At 44.7% G+C, this 25,273-nt stretch overlaps 1 protein-coding gene across 5 annotated transcripts; it reads left to right on the forward strand.

Moving 5' to 3' along the window:
- On the forward strand, positions 1 to 24,901 carry mtmr3 (myotubularin related protein 3). Of its 5 annotated transcripts, none has more exons than XM_061037195.1 (22): positions 1 to 194; positions 3,467 to 3,538; positions 4,440 to 4,496; positions 5,676 to 5,765; positions 8,292 to 8,408; positions 10,460 to 10,480; positions 11,274 to 11,356; positions 12,405 to 12,571; positions 12,664 to 12,760; positions 12,987 to 13,100; positions 14,742 to 14,935; positions 15,179 to 15,310; positions 15,449 to 15,560; positions 16,192 to 16,387; positions 16,488 to 16,673; positions 17,654 to 17,824; positions 18,576 to 18,721; positions 19,340 to 20,876; positions 20,987 to 21,097; positions 21,178 to 21,317; positions 22,178 to 22,204; positions 24,138 to 24,901. In XM_061037195.1, the coding sequence occupies exons 3-22, from the start codon at positions 4,494 to 4,496 to the stop codon at positions 24,307 to 24,309; spliced, it is 3,816 nt and encodes a 1,271-aa protein (XP_060893178.1). In that variant the 5' UTR covers positions 1 to 194; positions 3,467 to 3,538; positions 4,440 to 4,493; the 3' UTR covers positions 24,310 to 24,901. The 5 variants fall into 5 exon arrangements, with proteins under 5 accessions (XP_060893178.1, XP_060893182.1, XP_060893179.1 ...); XM_061037199.1 differs by having other exon boundaries at positions 21,229 to 21,317; XM_061037196.1 differs by lacking the exon at positions 10,460 to 10,480.
- Positions 24,902 to 25,273: the final 372 nt, after the last annotated feature.

Below are 25,273 nucleotides of genomic sequence, written 5' to 3' on the forward strand. Positions count from 1 at the left end.
CACACGTAGCTTGTTGGGTTGGAGAACTCGCGACGATGGCGACGACGACTCGCTGCTGGAAAGGGACGCAGTGAAGCTTGGCCTCGGCTCGGATATGACTAATGTTTATTTGGGCGATGTTTATTTGCTGCTTAATAATTGCACAGGCTTCGGATGAACCTCTGGCTCCTGAGTTATCGTCACTTCCTTCACTGGTGAGTCCGCCGGTCGCCGTCGTTCCTCGGTGTGTTTTGACAGAGGCCTCCGGTTCTCTGGGTTCCGCCCTCCATCTCACAACAACAAAAACAGTAGCGGAGCTGCTAGCTCCACAAGCTAACGTTAGCCAGCTAGCTCTATGTCACAGCTAGAAACCGCAAACACCAACTACTATTACGATTTTCCTACACCACAACAAACCGCTTTCCAAATGCAGAAGTTGTCTACTTACACCACGAAGAGCCTCTGTGGACGAGTTAAGTGTTAGCATGCTAGCACCACTTTGTGGACGTGTTATGTTGTTGAACTGTTGACGCTAGTAGAGCTAATAAGCTGCTGAAGATCGAGCTTAACGTCCCCAAAGAAAGAGATCAATTACTGTCACTGTTGTGGAAAGCTAACGAGTAACTTTTAACATCTGAAGTGGGATCTTATCTCTCGTTAGCACCTGCTAGCCTCAGTGATGCTAGCAAAGGATTTTTTTGTTGTTGTTGCTGCCTGGTAAATACTAAGTTTCTCTATCCGTTGAAAGACACATCTTTCCTGCAATCAAGATACATTTAAACTCAGTTCTCAGTTTAACAGCGTAGTTTTTAATGTCCACATTAGTAAACGACATCTGCGTTAAAGTTGCCGGGATATGTAGTTTTTCTGCAGGTTTGATTGTTTTTACTTCTCAGCTGACCTGAAAGCTTTTATGTGAGTTAATCCTTTTTGGTGTCGCTGTTCTTGTTATTATCTCCAGCCGAAAGTCAGCTTGTACGACTTTACTGCTTTAAATGCATCCCCTTAAGTCACTGTTTAGGGCTCAAACTTGTAAAAAAAAAAAATAAGTTTAAAGATTTAGCCTCTTTGCAGGCTGAAATGCATGCTGGCCGGTCACGGGATAGGAGTAACGTTAAGGCTCTAAGGGGCTTAACCTGCCCTGTGTAACTCAGAACCAGACTGAGCCGCAGCCACAGGTCATGAGTCCGCGGCTGGAAATAGAGCCCTGTGTGTGTGGGGCAGATAAACTTTATCGGGTCGCACCAGCCGTGAAAGCTGCTGGACCCCTCAGTGAGTGATGTAATGACCTTACCCTGGCTGCTTCACACCAGACTGGGCTGAGATCCTTGTCCCCCCCCCATGATGATGCAATGGGACTTATGTTTTTTTTTTTATTGCCCTGAAGCATCTAACATGTGAAGTAGAGTGTTTTGTTCTGCTCGGACCACAGACCTTCTCAGATCAGATGTCACCGTCTACAGGAGACCTTCACACCAGAGTTGGAAATTAACTATTTTGCCTACCGGCCTCTGTGACTGGTGGATTCAAATATCTACCAGTCACTCATTTTTTTTACCTGCCACTTAATTTTATAACGATGATAACATCAAATCAAGGCTTACAGTGTTCAATAAATTTTTCAACTAGTACAGAAAGTAACATGTTTTGGCATTAGGCAGCCATTGGCCCGCGACCTGGATGGGGGAAAAAACATGTTTATTTTAGTTTCTTATTATTAGGCTGATGAGAGTTCCCAATGCAGCCATGTCCTCAAAGGATGGACTGAGGGGAAATCAATTTGTGTTTTAAAAGTATATGAGCTTATATGAGGAGATGCTTGGAGACGTAAGGCTTACTTTTATTTACCCGCCACCTTGACGGGAAGGTTGAGCAAATCTACCCGTCACTGTAAGAAAACACCACACATATTTGTACTAGCCTGTATGCTGAGAAAGTTATGTTAGTGGATATCTTGGTAAAGATAAGACATCTAAACATATGATGTAACAGCTGCTGGACAGCTTCCTGTTCTTGGAAATGAAATTGTTTTGGTTATGACTCGAGACTCGGTAGAAAATTAAAACGAACCACCAGCCAAGTGCTTTGAAGTTCTGGGTCTGCCAAATATGTCGGCTTGCCCTGCAGCCACGAGGGAAGGTATCAACCATTGTTCCATGAAACACAAATGATGTTTCTTCTTATAAACAGGCAAACCTGACAATACTTAATGAACCTCTGATGACCTTAAGAGTGTGGTAGGAGTTTAAATAAGCTGTTCTGTCGTTTTCTTGTTTATTTGTAAAGGTAAACATAAGATAAGCAGTTCACATGATCGACCCCAGAGTGTGTGTTCTGGCTTTAACATTTCTAGTGAAGGTTTTTATTTACAACTGTGGCTCAGTGGTAGAGTCGGTCGTCTCTTTACCAGAAGGTCAGAGGTTCGATCCCCAGCTCCTGCAGCTGCACGTCGATGTGTCCTTGGGCAAGACACTTAACACCAAGTTGCTCCCACTGCTTCATTGAATGTGTATGAATGGATGAGTTAATACTGATGGTCTCTTTACTCAGCAGCCTCTACCATCAGTGTGTGAATGTGTATGAATGGATGAGTTAATACTGATGGTCTCTTTACTCAGCAGCCTCTACCATCAGTGTGTGAATGTGTATGAATGGATGAGTTAATACTGATGGTCTCTTTACTCAGCAGCCTCTACCATCAGTGTGTGAATGTGTATGAATGGATGAGTTAATACTGATGGACTCTTTACACAGCAGCCTCTACCATCAGTGTGTGAATGTGTATGAATGGATGAGTTAATACTGATGTACTCTTTACTCAGCAGCCTCTACCATCAGTGTGTGAATGTGTATGAATGGATGAGTTAATACTGATGTACTCTTTACTCAGCAGCCTCTACCATCAGTGTGTGAATGTGTATGAATGGATGAGTTAATACTGATGTACTCTTTACTCAGCAGCCTCTACCATCAGTGTGTGAATGTGTATGAATGGATGAGTTAATACTGATGGACTCTTTACACAGCAGCCTCTACCATCAGTGTGTGAATGTGTATGAATGGATGAGTTAATACTGATGGACTCTTTACACAGCAGCCTCTACCATCAGTGTGTGAATGTGTATGAATGGATGAGTTAATACTGATGGACTCTTTACTCAGCAGCCTCTACCATCAGTGTGTGAATGTGTATGAATGGATGAGTTAATACTTATGGACTCTTTACTCAGCAGCCTCTACCATCAGTGTGTGAATGTGTAGGTGTCACCTGCGGTGTAAAAACTCGTCAGAAGACCAGAAGCTGAAGTCTATGTACCATTTACATACACAAGCTACTGTGACCAACAGTACAGCTTTATTTGATCGGGAATCAAAAGAGCCTCTGTAGCATAAATGTCTCTGCTCTCAACTTTGGGAAAAAGTCTGCAGTTTGCAAAGTAGAGACAAGTAAAGGAGGAAAAACTCATGTTTGTCTTCATCTCCACAGATTTCCATGTCTTACTCGTGAGAGTTTACAAACAGGATTATCAGGACTGCTCTTCGTTACTGATTGTCTGCGGTGAGTCTGAAATATAATGCATGAACTTACTGTATTTGTGTCAAATGTTTAGGACATTTCTGTTTCTTTACCTGAGACTTTCAGTACTTTTGTCTCCTCATGGAGGGGTGGGGGGGGTCTCCTAAGACGTGATCTAAAAAAACAACGAGGAGAACATACTGGAGAATAGGAAACATGCAGCAGCAGGTTCATTAGAGCACGGAGATGGTAGAGGTGGCGTGCAGACAGTCTATGGTCGTGCATCGATCACAGGGAATAAAGGTCACCACCCCCTCCCACTGGCTCCAGGTGAATTCTCCTGATTATATCCTGCTGTGTTCTCACATCAGCTCACTCTGACTTTCTGCAGAATAAATACGAGGAGGCTGGAGGAGAAACTCAGAGCGAAAAATGTGTCTGTTTGCGTTCACATATCAAGCTTTCTGCAAGTTTTGATTTAGTGGTGGAACTCTTAAAAACATACTCAAAAAAATAACAACAAACACATTTTCCACTCATGATAACAAAACCCACGGACAAAATGAGCGCAACACGACATGCGCCGCAATAATCGGTTAATCTCGATTAGCTTGTTCTCACGATCGTGGGAAGACAAAGTCGTCGTTGAAAATTGATTAATTTCCCCGCCCTACGAGATGGAGACACTTTTCTGTGATAATAGACTTCTTTTTTAAATTTTACTGAAGTCATTTGAGTAGATGATTTGTTATTTTTGGTTTGTAATTATCGACCTCTTTACTGTTTTTATTGTATTTTCTGAGACTCTGTTTCTGATAGCTGTTGTTCATAATGATGTAATTGTGTTATTATAAAAAGCATTCTGTCATTTTAAAGGACCGGGGCTTATATTAGAAAAAGTTTTCCACCAAACTAATCAGCTCCATTCTCTCTCCGTGCACAGACCGGTCCAAGGCGGAGCCCCTTGTTTGGTGACCCACACTCCTTCACAGGGGCCATGGTAAAGTACACTCAGTCATTGACAGAAGCTGCTGTGGCTGAAGAATCTGAAATTCTCCATTGATTCCCTTTTTTAATCAGCTCTGTTTATCAGGAGGCAGACACTTACATCAGCCCCGACGGTGTCAAAGGTCCTCAGAGGGCTGCCGTCTAAGCAGCAGAAAATAGTTTTCTATCCCCACACCATGACATACCCACTGATGCACTGTGCTCCCTGTGTGCTCGCTGTCCCCTGGTTGGCCTCTGTACGCTGGCCCTGCAGCCATGACAACCGTGTGTGTGTGTGTGTGTGTGCGTGTATCAGCGCATTTCGTGCTGAGCCAGCATCCAACAGGCTGTGCAGTGCTGTCTATTATCTGCTGTCTCTTCGCCCCCACCTTAATCTTTCTTTGAATACTGTCCAGACTAAACCCTGATCCTGATCAAACACACTCCAAATACTCCCTTTCAGTCTCTGTCAGGACAAGGATGGGCATTTTTTTCCCACTAGTTTTTGCCTTCGAGTAAAAGTCCCTGACTCTGCTTGAACATCCATTCCTCACATTCCCCACTGATAGACATCCTCTGAGAGATGTGTTCATCCCGCAGACGACTTCCACCTCAAACATTTGGCCCTCAGAAAGCCTGCAGACTGCTGCTGAAAATGTCTTAAAAACAAACAAAAAAAGTTAATCATTAAGATGTTCCAGCTTAAAATTAAATTGAAAGTGTCATCATTTATTTTCAGGCTCTTGTGTAAATCTTCCACTAGTGACTTCTCTGAAGTTTTGGAGCACTGTGCATTATGTTTCTGCCATCTGTTACACCACAGCTTGTTGTGACACGGTGATTACAATAAATTATGGCGGGTTGCACATTACAGTGTGTGTAGGAAGGAGAAGACACACACTCACAGCTGCATTGTGTGCAGCACTGTAGAGTTGTTTTTTAACACTCAGTCATGGACAAAGAATCTGAACGACAATCACAAACTGTGGCCGGGACAATCGGGGCTAAAACGAGAGTGATGGAGTTACCCTCCTTTTCTTTTCTCCTATAAAAACTACCGAAGTATTAAAAAGTTAGTTTTTAACTTTCCAAACATGCAGAGCAGCTTGATGGTCACAGCTGTTAGTGTGCATGAATGTGTGTGGAGGAAAGTTAAATTAGACTTGAGTTCAGTATCATTTCTGACTTGCAGGAGGAGGAGGGGCAGCAGGGCGTGGAGAGTATCCAGGCCAATCAGAACTTCCCCAAGAAGTCCCCGGTCCTGGAGGAGGAAAACATGCAGGTGAGGAAGCACGTTGACATGCTCTCTCTTTTTAATGCTGTAAATAAAGAGGAGGGTGGGGGGGGGACATGTCTGTGCGTCCGTTGTTTGTAATCGGTTACATAACTACCCGACACACCCACAGTTAAGTCACATGTCACCTAAGCTTACTTTCAGTATGACAAGCCTCAGGAGCTAATTCTTAAAAGCAAAGTTAAACACATATAATCTTGAAAAAAGGAAAAACAAACTTAATCACCAAAAACAAACATTTGGTTTAGTCTGCAGCTCTGAGAAGAAGAAGAAAGAGAAAATACAGAGCAACGCCCGATGCCCAACTTTATTTCTCCTATTGGGATTTCAAAGTGAATAAGATGGAGACTTTATAAAAACCTTTTATTGATAACTACAGCACAGTGTTTTTTTAATTTGTTCTGACCAGGCATCATGCCGAGCCAGAGTGTTTACCCCTGTGTGAGGGAGTCCAGGGAAGTGATAACGTGCAATAACAGCACAACAAACTGCAGCATTGATATCATAACTAACTCAGTGGTAGCGTCAACAATTTTTTAAATTCATATAGCTTTATTATAATACTGTAAAAACCGGAGTATAAGATGCACTTTGAATACCTATTTTATGATCTATAAAGGTGTCTGCGTCTTAAAACTGGTGGGACCAATACACAGGTGTAAAATGCAGACACACACGTTGTTATTACCACAGGAGCAGACGCCACCATCACACTGCTCGCGATGTTACAGGTTCATGGTGTGTTGCTGGGAAACACAGCAACTCAAACCGGCTGGCTGCGCTACTTTTTCACATCTTTTCTCCCTCCCTCATGTATTTAAAGCAACTCTCACATTTGCAGGCTTTCAGCACATCACATCTTTCCCCATATGCTGAGAGCTTGATTACTGTACTGTAGCTAGTAGGAGGGTAAACTCCACAAAGAGAAAACAGACAGAACTAAAAGACAGCGCTGCACAGACACTGACTGTTGTAGACTCTGCTAAACAAACCAGTTTAAACTTTTTTTATTTACTGTGAAACCCCAAAACAGACTGCGACTTATATTCTGGACTTTACGGTATCTATTTAATTGATTGAGGAAGTGGGGTTGGGACCACTCAAGATGTGTTGTCCCTCAACAAAGTTGGATTGCAGCGGAGCGTTCTGAAGCTGTAAGGAGACGTTGATGATGCCATCGGATACATGAATATGTGTTTGTAATGGACACTCTTCTTGTGTGATAGAGAGATCTGGGGGTGCAACAATCCAGACATTTGTGTTTAAAGTTAATGTTCACAATATGACAAATTTCTCTGTGATCGACTGGCGAGTAGTCCAGGTCTTACCCCCTGACAGCTGGGATCAGCTCCAGCCCCCTACAACCCTGAATGAGTTGGATGATAAATTATACGATCGATTTGAATCTGGACTATCGGGGGGTGATCGGCGCTGATCACTGAATCAACTGTGATCCGTTGTACCGCTAGTGACATTTCTGTTATCTGGTCTGGATAAGTACCTCTTTCAGAGTATGGAATTAAGGGGGCAAGGGTACCCTAGTGGTAGGTTCTCGTGCCTAAAGTACAGAGCCTGTAGTCCTCACAGCGGACGTCCTGGGTTCAAATCTGACCTGTGGCTTCCTTCCTGCATGTTAATTCTCTCTCTGTTTTTTTTACTTTTATTCATCAATACGGCCATACAAAACAGAGGAACAAACAAAACAGAGGAACAAACACATAAAAACGAGGGGGGCTGTGGTAATAACAAAACAAAAACAAAACAAAATATTTAAGTAAATAAAATGAAAATTAGAAAGAGAGGGAAAAATAGATAAATGAGTAAACAGGACAAAGAAAAACATGAGAACAGTATAGCAACAACATTCTGTAAAATAAAACTGGTGGGATAGGTTGTACACATGGTGGACATTTTTGGTGTTATTTGTTTGTTTTTCTTTTGTTTTTTCCTTTGTATGGGAGCAAACATGATCATTACCAAATACACATTTTAAAATTGTTGTTATTCCATTTTTCTTTCTCCTCCGCTCTCTGATTTCTGACTCTGTCCACCGTCCCATCAATAAATAACGACATAAAAAGCCCCAAAATGAAACCGAAAATTTGGAATAATGAAATAAAAAGTGTGTTGACACCTTGTTTTCATCTGTTAAGAGCGCGTGTGTTTTCAGCTAACTGCAGAAACTGTTTTATGCCTCCCTTAATTTATGATATAATAATTTAGGTTTGTAGCATTTGTTACAAAATCTGAATCAAAGTCCCAGTGAATACAGTCAGCCTGCGTATATGGAACAGTTATTTTATAAAAAGGAGAATATCTTTAAGCCATGAATGAAATAGTTAGATTCTTCTATAACATTTCACATTGACCTGTTGGTCGATGGAAGTCACATGACGACCATATCAGTGGAAAGAATCAATGTTTCCTCCTATGCATATCCTGTATCATAGTCACTGTCGACCTATATGGCTCTGTGCGGTTTGTTTGAAGTGTCTTATCTTCGGCGGTTGCTAGGTGCCCTTTCCTGAGCTGCACGGGGAGTTCACAGAGTATGTGGGGAGAGCAGAGGACGCCATCATCGCCACGTCCAACTACCGTCTGCACATCAAGTTCAAAGAGTCCGTTGTCAATGTGAGTATTGCTGAAACGGGTCAGAGGCTAATCAGTCCACATAGTCTCTAGCAGAGAGCAGAACATGTTTGATAATGTTTGTGAGTGAACAGAGGGGGGTCCATTGTGTCAGCGTTGTGGTGACCGGGCCTCTCGGAGCTGAGCAGCGCTGGCCGCAGCTGCGCGTGACTCTTCATCACCTCTCTCCTTTCAGACCTGCCTACCCGCTCTGCTTTCTCTCTGTACTTGCTGTTACCTTGGTTGCAGAGGTTCTAGAGGGGATCCATAACAAAGGCGGCCTCTCACAGCGTTCACCTAACAGTGATCCCTTTCTGCTAAAACACTTCCTGTGTTTCCTGTTGTTTCCTCACAGACTCTTCTCACTGGTTATGTTAAGATTACCGTCCCTCATAATGTATCGATACGTCATTCTAATAATTTAAACTCATTTTTAAAGGTAGGGTTGGTCATTTCCTCCAGATCCACTTTTTAAGATTCTGGTGTAAATTGTCTTTAGGTCCTGACAGAAATTAATAACTCATGTTCTCTGAAAAAGAAACAAAGAAAATCCATCATCTGTATCAGTTGTAAGACTGTAAAAACTTTGACCAATGTCTGCTACGAGGTACCAATCTGATGAACCAATCAGACGCCTCCCTGTCTCCCTGCTCGCTCTCTACCTCTTGTGTGCTCTAGCTCACACTCAAAGCACGTCACTGATGACTTTAGGAGTTTATACTGTGACTTTACTTACCACTGAATGAAACATGAGACGACGTAGTTTCTACACAATGTAAGAGATGAGCTGAGGTCCACTTCTTCTCGAGCATGTAAGTGAGGGGGCGTGGCTTATGAGGGAACACAGAGGGAGGGGGGGGGCGGGGGTGCAGACGGATCACTGAGGGAATGCTACTTGCTAGTTAGCTAAAAATACCAACCCTGACTTTAAAGCTGGTGATGAGCTACACACTTCGTTTTGTAAGAGTGAGCACTTCTAGTATTTTAAAGGTTTAATGTGAAGAATTTTTACACCAAATTTTCTAAATGAATAAAAAAAAAAATTTCGTTGAGGTTCTTATATTACCTCAAATATGTCCAACAGATATCAAAGACAGAAATCGTTCAGTTTATAGTTGTAACGGGACCCGACAAGACACGATGTTTATCGTTGCCGTGGAAACACTGGCTGTTACGTCAAAGACAGCTGCATGAGGGAGCGTGAGCTGCTGGATACATATATAAACATATTCTCTTCCTGAATCAGAATCACTCCCATGATTCCCCGCCAGCTTCGACCTAATTTTTTGTTATTGTTTTGATTGAGAGCCCCCTGGTGGTGGAGTTTACATACTAACATCAGCGATGTAAAATCCAACAGAGTAAAATATAAGATGTCTCCATGGAGTATCTATCCTTCCTGTCACTGACTGTAAGCCAGAGAAACAATCGCTCTGGTTCAAAGATGGCTTCACTGACGGAGCAGGGAGCTCCAGACTGGATGTGAAAACACTTTTTCTTCAGTCAAACTTTGTTTATTTCACTCTTTTCCGCCTTCATGACCCCAAACAGGCAGCTTGTAGAGTTTACAGCTTGCATGCTTTTTTCTCCTACGTTGTTCTGTTTCGATGATGCGGCTTAAAACCAAAAGTGGCAGTGAACAGTGGCAAATATTTGAGTGTTCAGGGTGGCTCCACTTCTTGCTCGCTGCTCATCACGTGTTGCCGGGGAAAACGAGACCTCAAAGAGCCTCCGGTTCTCGGCTCACACAGCTTCCCTTTACAGAGCCAACATTCTCCTCACACATATTTGGAGTTGATGAGGCATCTGCATCACATGGCTGTGCTGACAAAGCTCACAAATCAGGAGTGGGAGGTGCTGCGAGGGAGTGATAGTCTGTTAACAAACAGCGCAGGAATTTCAATGGTGGCGAGATCCGGGATGTAGATTAGAGGGCAGCAGGATGTCTGAACATCGGGAATGTGCTGCGATATCAGCCCGACACGGACAGAGAGACAGTTTCAATTCAGCATGCATCCCTTTTTATTCTTCTTCTCTCTGTTTTCTCTGGATAGGGTTGTTGTTGTGAGGTGTCAGTAAGTACCCAGTAGACCTGCATGGAGTGGAGTGGTGGACTTATTGTGTGCCTGTCTGAACTGAGGAGCAGAGCCCTGCTACTTCATCCTGTGTGTTACCAAGTGATGAGAGAAAGAAAGAGTGATGAATTTATGTGAACACAAAAAGCATCCAAAGAGCCAACCTTTAGATGTAACTTAAATCCAAACAGCATCTCCATCAGGTAGTGACCTTGTAGTTGACCTTGTTATGGCTTGCGGCTGTTCTTGCATGATGCTGGATTGGTGAGCCCACTGTGACGATACTGAAACGGCTTTTAGCTCATTAACAGCCTGGCCACATACAGACGGTATTAAAAGTCAGCTCTGAAGCCATAAGCACGTGACAGGTCTGAACTTTGGATGTGATTTGCCTATGAAAGATAAGACTTTATTTCTGATCCAAAAGGGAAATGCATCAACAAGCACTTCAGGATCTAGTGTCAAGTGTTTGTTGTTGTTCTTCACTCAAAGCTGAGAAGATGAACGACTTGAATATGAACATGTGGTGTGATAAATGAACTGACCCTGGATAAGTCATCTGTGTGACCAGTATAGTTTTAGCACAATGAGAACCGATGCTGCAGCTCATGTGGTGATTCTTTCTGCCATTTTAACCACCACTAATTTGCTTAATGTGTTACTATTATGGTCTGTATGCATGAGTTGCAGTCTCCCACACTTGTACTGACTGCACGTGTCATTCTGCAACGTGTCACCTCAACCAGTTCATCAAAGTTTGACTGGACGATCACTCTCTCTCTCTCGTTCACAGGTTCCTCTTCAGCTCATTGAATGTGCGGAGTGTCGCGACATGTTCCAGCTGCATGTCACCTGTAAGGACTGCAAAGTCATCAGGTAAGGCCGGAGTGTGTGAATGTGCGCGAGTTCTCGTTGGAGGCAGACACAGGAGGAGAGATCTAGGGCAGACTGACTTAAGCCTATTGATTGATCCAGGATGGTGTTGATCCCTTGGGTGGATAAAATAATAACAATCAAAAGGCTTGTGGCCAGCGAGACCCTGATGAAGGCCAAGAGCCGAAACGCGTCGGTCTAATTTGTTCATGACCCATGATGGTTGGTGAAGTTGTGCCAGAAAATCCAGCTCTGCTTCTTCAAAAGAATCTCTTACCTCGTTCCATTTCTCAAAGTCACCTCCTGTGTCACCTACCTGTCGTTTGTCCGGAGCAAATGTGTGATGGTGTCTGTGACTGAGCGTCAAGTGTTCCTTATAAGGAGTCCACAAAGGGTCCTGGCAGCAAGGAAGGAGAGCACACTATATTTCACATAATATGCAACGTAGATATACAACAGAACCCCTTGAATGGCAGCTAGGCCTAATCGTTAAAAACAAAAACAAACAGGGGATATCTTAAAGCCCAGGCACTGTGGCGTGCTCCTCGGTTCTTTTCTGTGATGAAAATGATTGACAGGTGCAATGGTCATGTGGTGGAGTGTGACAGACTTTAGAGATGCTCAGAAGCTAACGACTCATCTCTTAACTGAAGAAAGGATCTAGTTTTACTTTACATAGTTCCATAAAAGAGATTATTTATAAGTAATGCAATGCTAATTGTGTTAGCCTGTTAATGGCAATTTCCATAATGTGTTAGCGTCATGCTAACAACCTAAAATATATATCCCGCTCCGTATGTGAGAGTTTGCATTAGCACTTTGATTTTTTAGTTGATAAATGAAAATCCACATGTTTGTAAATCACGACCGTCCCTTAAAGCTTCGATTAAGAGATTCTACATCGGTAATAATTTGGTCAGGACTTGTGTGCTTACCCCAAACAAAGTATAACGCCTCAGGCAGTTCTTCAGCTGTATCATTGAAATATAATAATAACAATATTTTATAGCATGTTTGGGGTTTAATGCTGACTTCTCTGTTGGATCCCAAGGTGTCAGTTCTCCACCTTTGAGCAGTGTCAGGAGTGGCTGAAACGCCTGAATTCAGTAGTGCGCCCCCCGACTCGTCTGGAGGACCTCTTCTCCTTTGCGTTCCACGCCTGGTGCATGAATGTATACGCCGGGGAGAAGGAACAGCACGGCGAGCTGTGCAGACCAGGTACCCGACTGTCTCTCACAGCGCTCACATGACCACAGCAGAACATTGGCTGAACTCTTGTGGCTTATCGGACATCTGTGCTCTGTCTGTAGGGGAACACGTGACCTCCTGGTTCAAGAACGAGGTGGAGAGGATGGGCTTTGACACTCAAAACGCCTGGAGGATATCTGACATCAACAGCAAGTTCAGGTAATAATGGCTTTCATTCAAGGTTCTTGCTCCTGTGTTGATTTCTGTAACTCACAAGCAGAAGGTCAGTTTGTCCCACGTGGCCTCAGCACAGGCCGGTGTGTGCTGTTGAACAGTGCTTGATGTGTTTTTGTTACTCTGCTGGTGCTGTGAAGAGACTTTTTGTTTAACCACCACTGATGACCCTAATCCCCTTCGCTCGTCTTTGCTCCCTCTGCTCTGCCAGGCTGTGCCCCAGCTATCCTCAGCAGCTCCTGGTGCCCGCCTGGATCACTGACAAGGAGCTGGAAAATGTGGCTGCCTTCCGCTCCTGGAAGAGGTTTCCTGCTGTGGTTTACAGGTGAGTTTGTTTCTCTGCAGATTATTAAACCTGTCTACTACTACCCACGTATCAAAAGCTTCTGATTGGCTGGTTGCCCTTTTTGTTTGTTAAATGAATCAAACCATCTTCACATGATATCTTCAAGGGTTCTATGAATACCACTGTAAAGACTTTACTCTGGACTTGGCTACTCAGACAAAAGGCTACTGCAAAATCCAGTGTGTAAGATAATAATAATAATAATAATAATAATAATACATTAGTTTTGTATAGTGCTTTTTTGAAAACTCAAAGACGCTTTAAGATGCACTCTAAAAAACACTTTTTTCATCGGAAAAGTGCGCTGCAGCTAAAGCGCCTTTCAGATAGGACGTGGTGGGCGCTGCTCTCAAACCCATTCATTGTCTATGTGCTGTGCAGGAGCGTGTCTGCACCCTGACATCACCTCTGCGCGTCCAATAGGACAGGCTGAGAACTTAACTACCGTACTGTAGCTAGTAGGAGTGCAAACTCCACAAAGAGAAAACAGACTGTGCTAAAAGAGCGACAGAAACTGACCATGGTGCGCCTTATAGTCTGGATTTTTCAGTAATTGCTGAAAAAACAGCTTCAACTTAACTTTTCTAAATTCAGCACTTCAGTATTTTGAGTTTGTATACATGACCAGGGTGAACACTTGGTCAGACATGCAGGGAATGTGGTGACTGAATTTAATGAGTCTTTGTTTTTGTAAAACTACGCCATCCAGAGAAGACAGACTGTAAGAGAGTAATCCAGAAATGACAGATATTAAAGTTTGCTTTGGGTTGAAGTTAAAGGCATAGGCTCTCAACCTTTTTGCCCTTGGCTGAAGTCAACCAGCTTTTGACCCGTTAGAGGAGGGATGGGCAACTTTGGTGACAGCAAGGGCCACATTCATTTAATTCTCACTGCCAGAGGGCCACATTGTAGAATACTCTTAGGTGGACATATACTTCAACCAAAGAAAGGAATACATAGCTACTACTGATTTCAAATGAAGACATCGATGCTTCTTTCTAAAAGAACAAATCACTTCAGTTCATTTGTAGTTTGATTCTTATCTCCCGGTTACGGCCACAACCTTCAGATTTTGTCATGTTTGTAAAAATTGACCTGAGGGCCACTTTTAGACTTGAGGGGGGCCGCATGTTGCCCACCCCTGCGTTAGAGGAAAGATGTGAGCCGTTTAACTAATGAAGTGTTTTGATATTTTTTATGAAAGAGCTGAAATAATTAATCAACTAATAATCACTCGTTAGAAAACTTTGATTTACATAAAAATGAACGACAAATAAAGTGCTGTCTGCTCGGACTGACTTCTTGAACCAAACATACAAAAAAACAGCACCTTGGCCGCAGGAAACCGTGCAGGGACTTTTTTTGACATTTGATGTTTTTAATGTTTAATCAAAAGAAACACAGCTAGATTTATCAACAATGAAATCAATGAGATGGGAAGTCTTACTGACTAGTATAAAAGTAAGAGAAGTCCAAACAACAACACTTATAAAAGACAAAGTGTAAACATTTAATTTAATCAAGGACACAGCAGTAAATAATAATCCCCTGATGAAGATGCTCAGGTGAAATAAAGACACCTTGTTCAATCTGACATCTCGATGACTGTGACTCCTCCAGGCACCAGACAACCGGGGCCGTGATCGCCCGCTGCGGTCAGCCTGAGGTCAGCTGGTGGGGCTGGAGGAACGCTGACGACGAGCACCTGGTGCAGTCCATCGCCAAGGCCTGCGCGGTCGACGGCAGCTCGCGCAAGCACCTGTCCAACGGCGGCGGGTACACTAACGGCTCTGACCTGTCTGACACAGACTTTGGTAAGAGTTCACTATGGGTGAGTAACACTCGCTCACACACACACACACACACACACACACACACACACACACAGGATGCTCATTCTCTGCATGGTTAGCAGACATACAGACCACAGGAGAGTCTCATGTCTTCATTTAGATTCTGCTGACTGTGTCTCGATGACATATAAACCCTCTTCATGGTTTTCATGCAGTCTGAGTGTAACTGAGAGATGATCGTGCTGTGTGTTGTGTCCGTATTAGAATCCTCCATGACCAACAGCTCAGAGGTGGAGACGTTGGCCATCCAGCCCCATAAGTTACTGATCCTGGATGCCCGGTCCTACGCTGCGGCTGTGGCTAACCGAGCCAAGGGGGGAGGCTGTGAATGCCCAGGTGGGTCTTCTTAGCTAAGTCCAGAGTTTTTAGTCAGAATTATTTCAGTGTGTGCCTGAGATCTGTAAACTGTGAGCACTATGATTAAAACTGCCACCACTCTTTTTTTTCTCTCTCTCTTTTTTCCTCTGGTTCCAGAATATTATCCTAACTGTGAGGTGGTGTTTATGGGCATGGCCAACATCCACTCCATTCGCAAGAGTTTCCAATCTCTGCGGTTCCTCTGTACTCAGATGCCTGACCCAGCTAAGTAGGTTTTTTTTTGTAATACCTCGAGCAATGCCTTCATTTTCCCCTTGCTGTAATTGTAAAGCTCCTCAGACAATAAACCAAATCCAAATCTCTCAAGCTTTTTTGCTGTAGTAACTGTAGGAATCAGTAAACACATCTGTGCCTGATTTAGAAATCCCGTCCCAACCCCAATCTGAGGATTTTTTTCCATCTGGACTCCTAGACTCCAATGCTAAAATGACGTGTCATTAAGTCACGCTGGCTTAAGGGGATGTTGTTGAAAATGGTTCGAATTTCAAATCAGAAACGTAACAAAAAAAAAAAGGCCTCACAAATCTAGCTCACAGCTTAGCATGTTTAATCGGATCTTACAGGTAATACCCTGAGAGCTTCATAACTCTGGGCTTCTTTATGTGATTATTATAAATAATCATACATACATATACAGACATATACCGTACCATGACCAAGACCGTTTCACCCCTAAAGTCCAGTTTGTTTGAGTGCTCCTATGCTAACTGGATCACAGACCTCCCGGGTGTATCAGTTAAACTGAACCAACACAGTGCTTAGAAAAGTAACCCAGATTAGACAAGCTAGGTAGTCCTAATGTCCTCTGATGGTTTTGTTCTGTTGCTGTGTGCCTGCAGCTGGCTCTCTGCGCTGGAGAGCACCAAGTGGCTGCAGCATCTCTCCCTGCTGTTAAAGGCAGCGCTGCTGGTGGTCAATGCTGTGGACAGAGACCACAGGCCGGTCCTGGTGCACTGCTCTGACGGCTGGGACCGGACTCCTCAGATCGTGGCTTTATCGAAGCTGCTGCTGGACCCTTACTACCGCACTATTGAGGTGCAGTTAAAATCTTTGCTCTGGAAATTGTCAACATTTTTTTTACACTCATATGACATACACATTAAAACTCTCCTGACCGTGCTTGGTCTTCCTGCAGGGCTTCCAAGTTTTGGTGGAGACCGAGTGGCTGGACTTTGGCCACAAGTTTGCAGATCGATGCGGTCATGGAGAGAACTCTGAGGACCTGAACGAGCGCTGTCCTGTCTTCCTTCAGTGGCTGGACTGTGTTCACCAGCTGCAGAGACAGTTCCCATGCTCCTTTGAGTTTAATGAGGCCTTCCTGGTGAGTACAGGTTTAATGGGGAAAATCGACCAGGGGGGGCCTCATGTGATCCAGAAATTATGCTCCTGTAGTGTTGTTGTGTGTCTCTCATTTGCACAGAATAAGTAAAGTTTTAATTTACCTCTAACTGGTTTTTACTGTCATTTCCCCTTTTGATGAAGCCTTTTGATGCGATTATTTACGCCTTCAATCCAAATGTCACAGCAGCGTAAAGGGGGGACTAAGTGACCCCCTTCTCTGTACCGTCTTAAGAGGTAGTAACAGAGGCGTTACAGAGGAGAGACGGGATCAGCTGAGCCAGCGGGAGAGCGCAGCGCTGTGTGTGTGTGCATGTCTGACTGTGCCGTGCTTCTACAACGCTAAAACGCAATGTGACCTCACACCAATATTACGCCGCCGCAGGATCAATATGAATGTGGCTGAGCTTATTTAAGATGCCAACACATCCTCTTGGCACTCTAAATAAGATTTGTACATGATTAACGCTGTGTGATGAAAAACGTTCCTTGCACGCTGCGATGCACATCATGCATCTTATCTGTTTTTACCTTGACTTGACAAATACATTTGAGCGTGCTCTTGCTACATATCGGAGAGATTAGTGTGTTGTGTGAGAGATGAGGTATGCAGACATTTTTTAAAAATAATTACCCGAGTAATGGTGTCATATCTTTCTATTTGTTATTTAATCACAGTCAACCTCAATAATTATTTGAGGTTCAGAGATTAGTTCTTGTTTTGTGTAAATGGAAATCTGCACAACCGGTGTGAATCCTGATTCTGCAAAGTGTTTGAGATCAGACCCTTGAGGATGTAACGGTGTAGACAGGCGCTCTGCTTGACGTGTAAAGACGATTGTTTGCGTTGCAGTGGGTTTGTTCATTAGACAAATGAGGAAGCTGCTGTAATCTCTGCTTTTCTCATACCTGTGACGTGTTTACAAGTCTCTACATGTTTTTTCTTTAATTTGTGTAACGCAGGTGAAACTCGTTCAGCACACCTACTCCTGTCTATTCGGCACCTTCCTGTGTAACAGCGGCAAGGAGAGGGAGGACCGGCACGTTCAGGAGAGGACCTGCTCTGTGTGGTCGCTGCTAAGACCGGCCAACCGCACCCTGAAGAACATGCTGTACTCCTCACACTCCGAGATTGTACGTCCACTGTTCAGAATAACATACCTCTCATTCTGGTTTATAAAAAGACTACATTTATCTTCATAACCTTAAACCAACGATTTGAAGCATGTTGAAAAAGTATTTCCAAGCAGCTATGTTGAATAAAGAACATTAGGGCAGGTGAAGTTTACAAGGTTTAGCCTCCTCAGGACTCACTGTCAAAGTCAGGCAGAAATAGAATAGAATGGAATTACTTTATTGATCCCAAACTGGGAAATTGTGGTGTTACAGCAGCATGTTATCAAATAAAACAATGTAAGAATAGATACATAAATAAGCACTTAGAATATAAAAAATAAGAATAGGAAGAGATTTATACATCAAGGATTTACTTTATTTTTCCTACTGGTTTAAAAAAAAGAAAAATTAAATACAGCATTTATTCAGTCTTGTCAACTGAATATAAAAATACTTGCTGGAGGTAAGAGATGTAAGTTTGACAGTGGTAAATGTGCAATAACGATATAGAGGGTTCTCCAGAGCTGTGCAAATTCAAGGCTGTGCAATCAAAGATACTGTATGTTAAAGTGCAGGAGTGTAGATACGTTATCAGTTGAAACTATTCACTATAACGATGAGCAGTCAGACAATGTTGTTAACTTAAATGTAAGGATAGTGTGTCAAGACTTCAGGTGCAACATGAAGGCAGACATTTCATGCCGTCTTTACTTCAACACGTGTCGCGGTCTGTTTTCTGATTTCTGATTTCATTGCATCGTTTTTTCAGGTTCTGCACCCCGTGTGTCACGTTCGCAACCTGATGCTGTGGACTGCAGTCTACCTGCCCAGCTCCTCTCCCACCACCCCCTCAGATGACTCCTGTGCCCCCTACCCTGTGCCTGGTTGCAACCCGGAGGACACGCCCCTGGCCAGGTGAGCCTGGCATGCTGGCACTCAACCTCCCCCTCCCCCTCTTCGCCGCTCATGTAAGATAAACACAGGTGGAGGACCCCCCACAGCCAGAGGGGCCTCAGTGTTAACCTCCTCTCTGCTCATGTCCTCACAGCCGCAGATACAGTTTAACCCTCTGCTTATCTTCTCATGACACCTGTGTCGTCATGGAGTAGTTTCACTTTCATGTTGACGTCGTTTACGACAGCATGCTCTCACTTAAAGAGACAGACACAGAATTATTTGCTTCTTTCTTTTCTTTTTAAATGTACATGATGATAACGTTATGTTTCTGTTTTCCTCTCCACTGTAACTTTGCTAAATGTTGCTTCATGCTCATGATGGATTAATGTAGTCTTAAATAATAATAAATAATATAACAAAGAGTATGAGATCTGCTCTTAATGTAAAGTGTAATATAACCTGAATTATAGTTCTACAAATAAGGATTGATTGATGGATAACACATTATATATGCTGACAGTATTTGTGTGATTATGTATGCAGCTACAGGTTGGATTGTAGGTGGTCAAACACTGAGTGTTTTTGGATAACCTAATCTGTTTCCAGTCCATAATTCTTCCCTCTTTTTCTCTTCAGGCGTACAAAGACACGCTCCTTTGACAACTTGCCAAGTGCATGTGAGCTGGGAAATTCTCTGGCTCCTAACCGGCGCTCCAGTGACCCGAGCCTCAACGAGAAATGGCAGGACCACCGCCGCTCTCTGGAGCTCAACATGGCAGTGGGGCCTGAGGGAGGGGGGAACCAGGATCAGGAGGTGCGACCCAACGGAGTGGGGCCTTACCTCGAGGGAGGGGACTCGGAGCTGGACGACAGCCCTCAGCCCAGAGTCACACATGCTGAGCTGGGACAGGGAGCCTCCGGCAGCCCGGCAGAAACAGTAGAGGAAGCAGAGGAGGCGGAGCTCTCTGTGGCTGTGGGTGTGGCCGAGGGCCAGATGGAGAACATCCTGCAGGAAGCCACTAAGGAGGAGGCATTGGCAGAAGTTCAGACAGAGGAAAGTACTGTTGTCCCGTATGTCATTAACACTGTTGACACAGAGGTGGGGAGAGAAGCACAAGCTGAGGAAGATGACCTATGTGCTAAGGTGAAGGGCACTCACATCCAGACAGAAACATTTGCAAATGGTAACCATCGAGAGAATGAGGTAACGGAGGCCGAGGAGGGTGTATCTCTCCCTCTTCCTGCACAGGAATCAGAGGAATTGGAAGAACAAGCAGCTGAGGTCCCTCAGACAGCAGATGATCTAGTGAAGCAGGATGTAGAGAACTCCTCTGCACAAGAGGAGCTTCCACATGTGGAGCCCTGCTCAGGTGAACCAAATCAGCCGGTGGCCCAGAGAACTTTAACTAATGGCTATGTGGACAGCTCACCTGAAGAGCGAGATGTGGATGAGGAGCCCTGCCCTCACTCTGAATCTGATAGTGGAGGTGACTTGGAGCAGGTGGATCAGGTGGATAAGAGGGCATCCCTGATGGAAAGCTCCACAGAGACTTTAACTGAAGAGGCCTGCACCAGGTTGGAGCTGCCCGCACATCTGCCTGTTTGCCCGAGTCGGCAGCCCTGCAGTGAAGGCAGGAGCCATCCTCCCTGCTCCAGGAAAGAAAAAGGACTTGAGCCAGGTGAGCATGGCTTTTTCAGAACTTTAAACGGGGGCAGCAAGCGTCCGTCTGTTAGTGCCTTTCAGTCCGTCGGCGGTGACCCCGTCATCAGGGATGGGCTTTGCAACGGCGACAACTCAGAGGGGGAACCCTGCGGAGGACCTCACTTGGCCAAAGGAAACGGGGAGAAGGCCCCACTGAGTCGACAGGTTTCTTTGGCGAGCTGCAACTCCCTGATCCTCCATCCACGGGGCAGCTGCTCCCAGCACCGCTGGTGCCATGCCCTGCTGGGTCGGGCTGCAATCAGCCCCGAGCAGCCGTCCCGCAGCCATCTGGACGACGACGGGCTAACACTGCACACAGACGCCATCCAGCAGAGACTGAGGCAGATCGAGGCGGGGCACCAGATGGAGGTGGAGACTCTAAAGAAACAGGTGCAGGAGCTGTGGAGCCGCCTGGAGAACCAGCAGCACTGTGGCTCCCACCGGGTCAACGGAGACATGGGAGATGAAATGGTAAGATGCTGAACAATTAGCTAAGAATCAGACACATCTGTTCAATACTGCCCCTTACTTTTGAGCTGCACTACAATGCATTTTCTTTTTGTGTGTTTTCTTTCACGCAGACCTCAATGACAGACTCCGAGTACAACCTGGACCCCAACTGTTTGTCACGCTGTAGCACAGAGTTCTTCTCTGAAGCCAGCTGGGAGCAGGTGGACAAGCAGGACACTGAGGTGAGCAGCCAGGCTAGGCTACAGATAATTTTTGCAGACCCAAGATCTCTGTAGAAATGACAGTGGATAACGTTTGATAGGTTTGCTGCTCAGATCAAAGCTGTGAACTGAGACCGGGCTGTGCTTTCCAGGTGACTCGTTGGTACCCAGACCATTTGGCAGCCCAGTGTTACGGCTGTGAGAGCAGGTTCTGGCTCGCCGCGAGGAAGCATCACTGCAGGTAATTACTGAGGGATATCTGCCTGCAAAGCTTATAGAACCTTCAGTCATCTCCCCCTGCCATCGACCACTCCTTAAAGCGATGTATCCACTAAGTTCACACATCTTCTGTCCAGATGGAGATTCTAGTGTCCAGATACATCCTGACTGTTTCTGAATCCAGCCACAGCGTCTGTCAGTTCACATTTAGTGACCAATTCTGATGGGACTATACTTCCTCTCCACATACTCTCCATCACTCGTGTTTCTACAGAGCACGGCTCAACACCACACTGGTGACCTTTGGAGTTGCTCATTTGTATTAAAATGCAAATGCTGGTATAAAAATTTCCAGTTTCCAGCTGCAGCTTTGACACCTTGCATATATTGTAAATCAAGTATCAGTTTAAGTTAGGCAAGACGCTGAGTATCACAGGCCCATTATGATTAAGTGTTACTCTTAAACAAAGTTCAGGGACATCCTAGCTGTTCTTTTTGACCCCACTATCAGTCAGAGTGATTCCTGAATTTTCCAAAGTGCATCTAGAGTTAGTGGCAGGCACATAAGCCTGATTCTCCACTCTTATCATGACCTCATGTTGCTGCCCTCTGCTGTCGACTCCCTCTCTCTCTTTGTTGCTGGATTTATGAAGTTAGCTGCTTGAAATTAGTGGATTCATTATGCTCCTCCTGACATGTAGTCTGCTCTGTAGAAACAATATGTCATAGTTTTCTTACACATGGATTCAAAGCATAAAGTTAAGAATGAAAGTAGTTGTTTCCTAGTTGTCAATCCTAGATGTTATGAGTAGTGGGAAGCGTGTTGAGTGTCCTCTACTGCTAAGGAAGTGTTCATCCATTGTCTGCCCCTCTCCTCTACAGTGGCAGGGAGCCAGTCCAGGAGGTTTGGTGAGATCCGGCTCTCCTGTCCTCCCTCCCACCCCCCACCCCCACCTTCAACCCTTCGCCCCAAACATTGCTGCACCTTTCTCCTCAGTCTCCTTATTCACATAGCTCCCTTTGCCCCCCCCCCCACTTCTCACAGACTGCATCTGTTTCCCCTCATTCTGTTTGTGGTTGTCAGTGATTTCTCAGGGACTTGAATGTTCCTCCTGCAGCATCAGTGTGGCTATGCAGCACTTTATGATTGGCTGTGAGCATGGTGATGTTAACGGCAGAGCTGGGATTGGTCGAGGGCTAATTGTTATTTCATCCGCTAAATTTTGAAAGAAAAAAAAATATATTTTTAAAACACTTAATCCTCCTCCTACCATAGCAACTCATCTGCACCCACACCTCCCCATCGCCCTCGTTACCCACCCTGGCAGCATGCTTACCCAAACCAGCGTTCTGCATCTCACCTGCCAGCAGCACAGCATGGTACTGAGAGAACATAGCCCCCCCTCATAGTGGAGACTAAAAGTCAGTGACATCAGCTCCAGGTGGGTGCAGGCAGGGTCAAAGGGCAGCTCTGTATGTAAATGTGAGCATGGCCTTACATCTCAATCTGAGCCTGAACTGTTCTCTGTCTCCTTGTCCAGTGATTATGTTTCAACGGGCTGATTAATCGACTTAATGACACCGAGTGACTTCTTCTGACCCTGCATGTAGTCTAACATCAGGCTTAAGAGGGTTTGCTTTGAACTGCTAGCACCCAAACCTTCTTCCCACCAAAATTACTTTTTAATTGATAGAATTGATCAATTTTCTCACCTGCATCCTGTTCTTAAAATGCATAACAAAAAACAGCCTAACCGGACGTTTGCCAGCTTAAGGCCTAGTCCACAAGTCAACAATGATGTCTGTGACATGAGAACATTTTCTCACATTTCATTTTCAAACCTCTGCTGGTCACTGGTTAACGTTAACTGAGACGTCTTTCAATCAAAGCAGCACTCCTCGAGCTTTATTTACTGAACCTGTGTTTTCTTTAAATGCACCATGATGACCTCATGACGGAGGATGGTAAAAAGTTTCTCTGCCAGCGTCGTCAGCGTCGCCGTGTTCCCCAGCACAGTCATGTGTCATGTTGCGTGCAGTGTGACAGTGGCGGCTGCTCTCACTGGCGGTGATGGCGGTGCGTGCCTCAGTATTTTATACTGGTTTATCAGTCACTCAGGTTTATAGGACGCAGCCAAAACTTTCTAGATGGGTGTTAAAAGTGCGTCTTATACAGCGGATTTTACAGTAATAATTAAACTACAAACATAGATTCATGACTCATTTTTAAAATGTACTTCTCAGTGGCGTCCAAATGTGTTTTGAGAGATCGATAGACTCCCAAAAAGTGTTTTTTTTAATCTCATGTGTTAACCCAAAGGCGAAGGCAGAACAGTAAATCAGAAGATGTGTCCAGTTAGATCGCCTCGTTTTACCCAAACCAAGTTGTCCTGCACTGACGTGGGTTTGATTCCTCCCTCTCTCCACCTTCCTGTGTGTCCTCTGCCTGTCACTATAAACATGAACAATGACCAAACACATCTCAGTATGAAACAATTATTATATTTAATAATGACCATGACGGTGAACCCTCCTGCACAATCTGAACCTGATACAAATCCTCACAAACGTCCCTGAAGCCCTTTTTCAGGTTTTTATTAATCATTAGTTTCTTCTTCTTCATCTCTATGATACATATTTTTTCCCAAAGGCCCCCTAACTGTTTTTAGTTTTCATCATTAAGATAAGGGAGGCTGTACTCGTGCATGATTGTGATGAAAACAGCTTTAGAAACACAATGCAGCTGTGTGTTAAAACTAGACTTAAGAGGAGCTGCACAGCCCTTCAGACCTAAGACCTCTACCCGAGGGTCCATCATCCACCTGTCTGTGTCTTTCTGCAGGAACTGTGGTAACGTGTTCTGTGCCAGCTGCTGTGACCAGAAGATCCCTGTGCCAAGCCAGCAGCTGTTTGAGCCCACCCGCGTCTGTAAGACCTGCTACGGGAGCCTTCAGCTGGGCCCGGCTCCCCTGGACCTGGAGCTGGAGAAACCCATCGCAGCCAGCTCCAATTGAGTTTCAGAGGACTAGGGGAAAAGGAGAGCAAACTGAACCACCAGCTGCTGACACACGGGGGCGCACTGTTGGAAAAAAGAGCACAGGATCTCCACAGAATGTCCCATGAACTTAATGTGTGTGTGTGTTCTGCAGATGTGGAATTTAATGTGTATATACAGAAAGATGGCGTGGAGGAAATAGCTTAATGGTGTGACGGCGTGATGGAGAGAGCACCCTGAATGAGGCGGTGTGTGTGTAGGGGTGGTGTGTGTGTGAGATTGTGTGGCATTGACAGGTCTGCACTCAAAGACTGGAGGAGTGAGAATGGACATCCTGGTGCCTGTAGGACCAGGCGGGTGGAGAAGGTGGTGTCACTGTGTTGCTCAAGTCTCTCGGAGGGCGTCGGTACATTTGGCTCATCCACACTTCTCTTCAGACTTCTTTATCTTCATCTTCCTGCTTGGACTCCTTCTTTTCTGCAGAGGATTACGCTGAGAAACGACTTGGAATCATCTGATACTCCCTGACAGATACCTGGACAGCTGCTGCCTGTGTTGTTGTTCAGGGGGCGGTCCTAAGGGTCAGTTCCCCCCCCCCCCCCCACACTCAACTCTTAGTAACTTATAGTGCTTTTAGAAGTGTGTTTATCCCTTTCTGGGAGTCCTGCTGCCGCTCAACACATCAATCATTTATTTTTTTCACTTTTCTATGAAACGTCAGAGAACACTGACCTCTGGCCGTTTGAAGCCTTGTGGTTAGATTTTCAGCAGTCTTAGGCTCCGTGTCCCCATGGCGTTTTTTTCTGAGCGCCAGCGTCTTTTTTTAAATTGTTTTCAAAGGGTAGAGAGCGTTCGCTGCAGAAAGCGGCCGCATGGAGGATAAAGTGCAGTGCCCAGAGTATTTTTTCCGAGCTCTCACTCTTTATTGTGCGACTGCTTTAAGAGCACATGTTGAAAATCTTTCAACTTTTCAGGAAGGCGCT

The sequence above is a fragment of the Labrus mixtus genome, chromosome 5 (genome assembly GCF_963584025.1).
Source record: "Labrus mixtus chromosome 5, fLabMix1.1, whole genome shotgun sequence".
Lineage (NCBI taxonomy): Eukaryota > Metazoa > Chordata > Actinopteri > Labriformes > Labridae > Labrus > Labrus mixtus.

Coding starts and splice junctions, on each gene's coding strand:
- mtmr3 (XM_061037195.1), top strand. Junction 12,572..12,663: donor CGGCGAGCTGTGCAGACCAG/GTACCCGACTGT, acceptor CTCTGTCTGTAG/GGGAACACGTGACCTCCTGG. Junction 16,674..17,653: donor AGTTTAATGAGGCCTTCCTG/GTGAGTACAGGT, acceptor TGTGTAACGCAG/GTGAAACTCGTTCAGCACAC.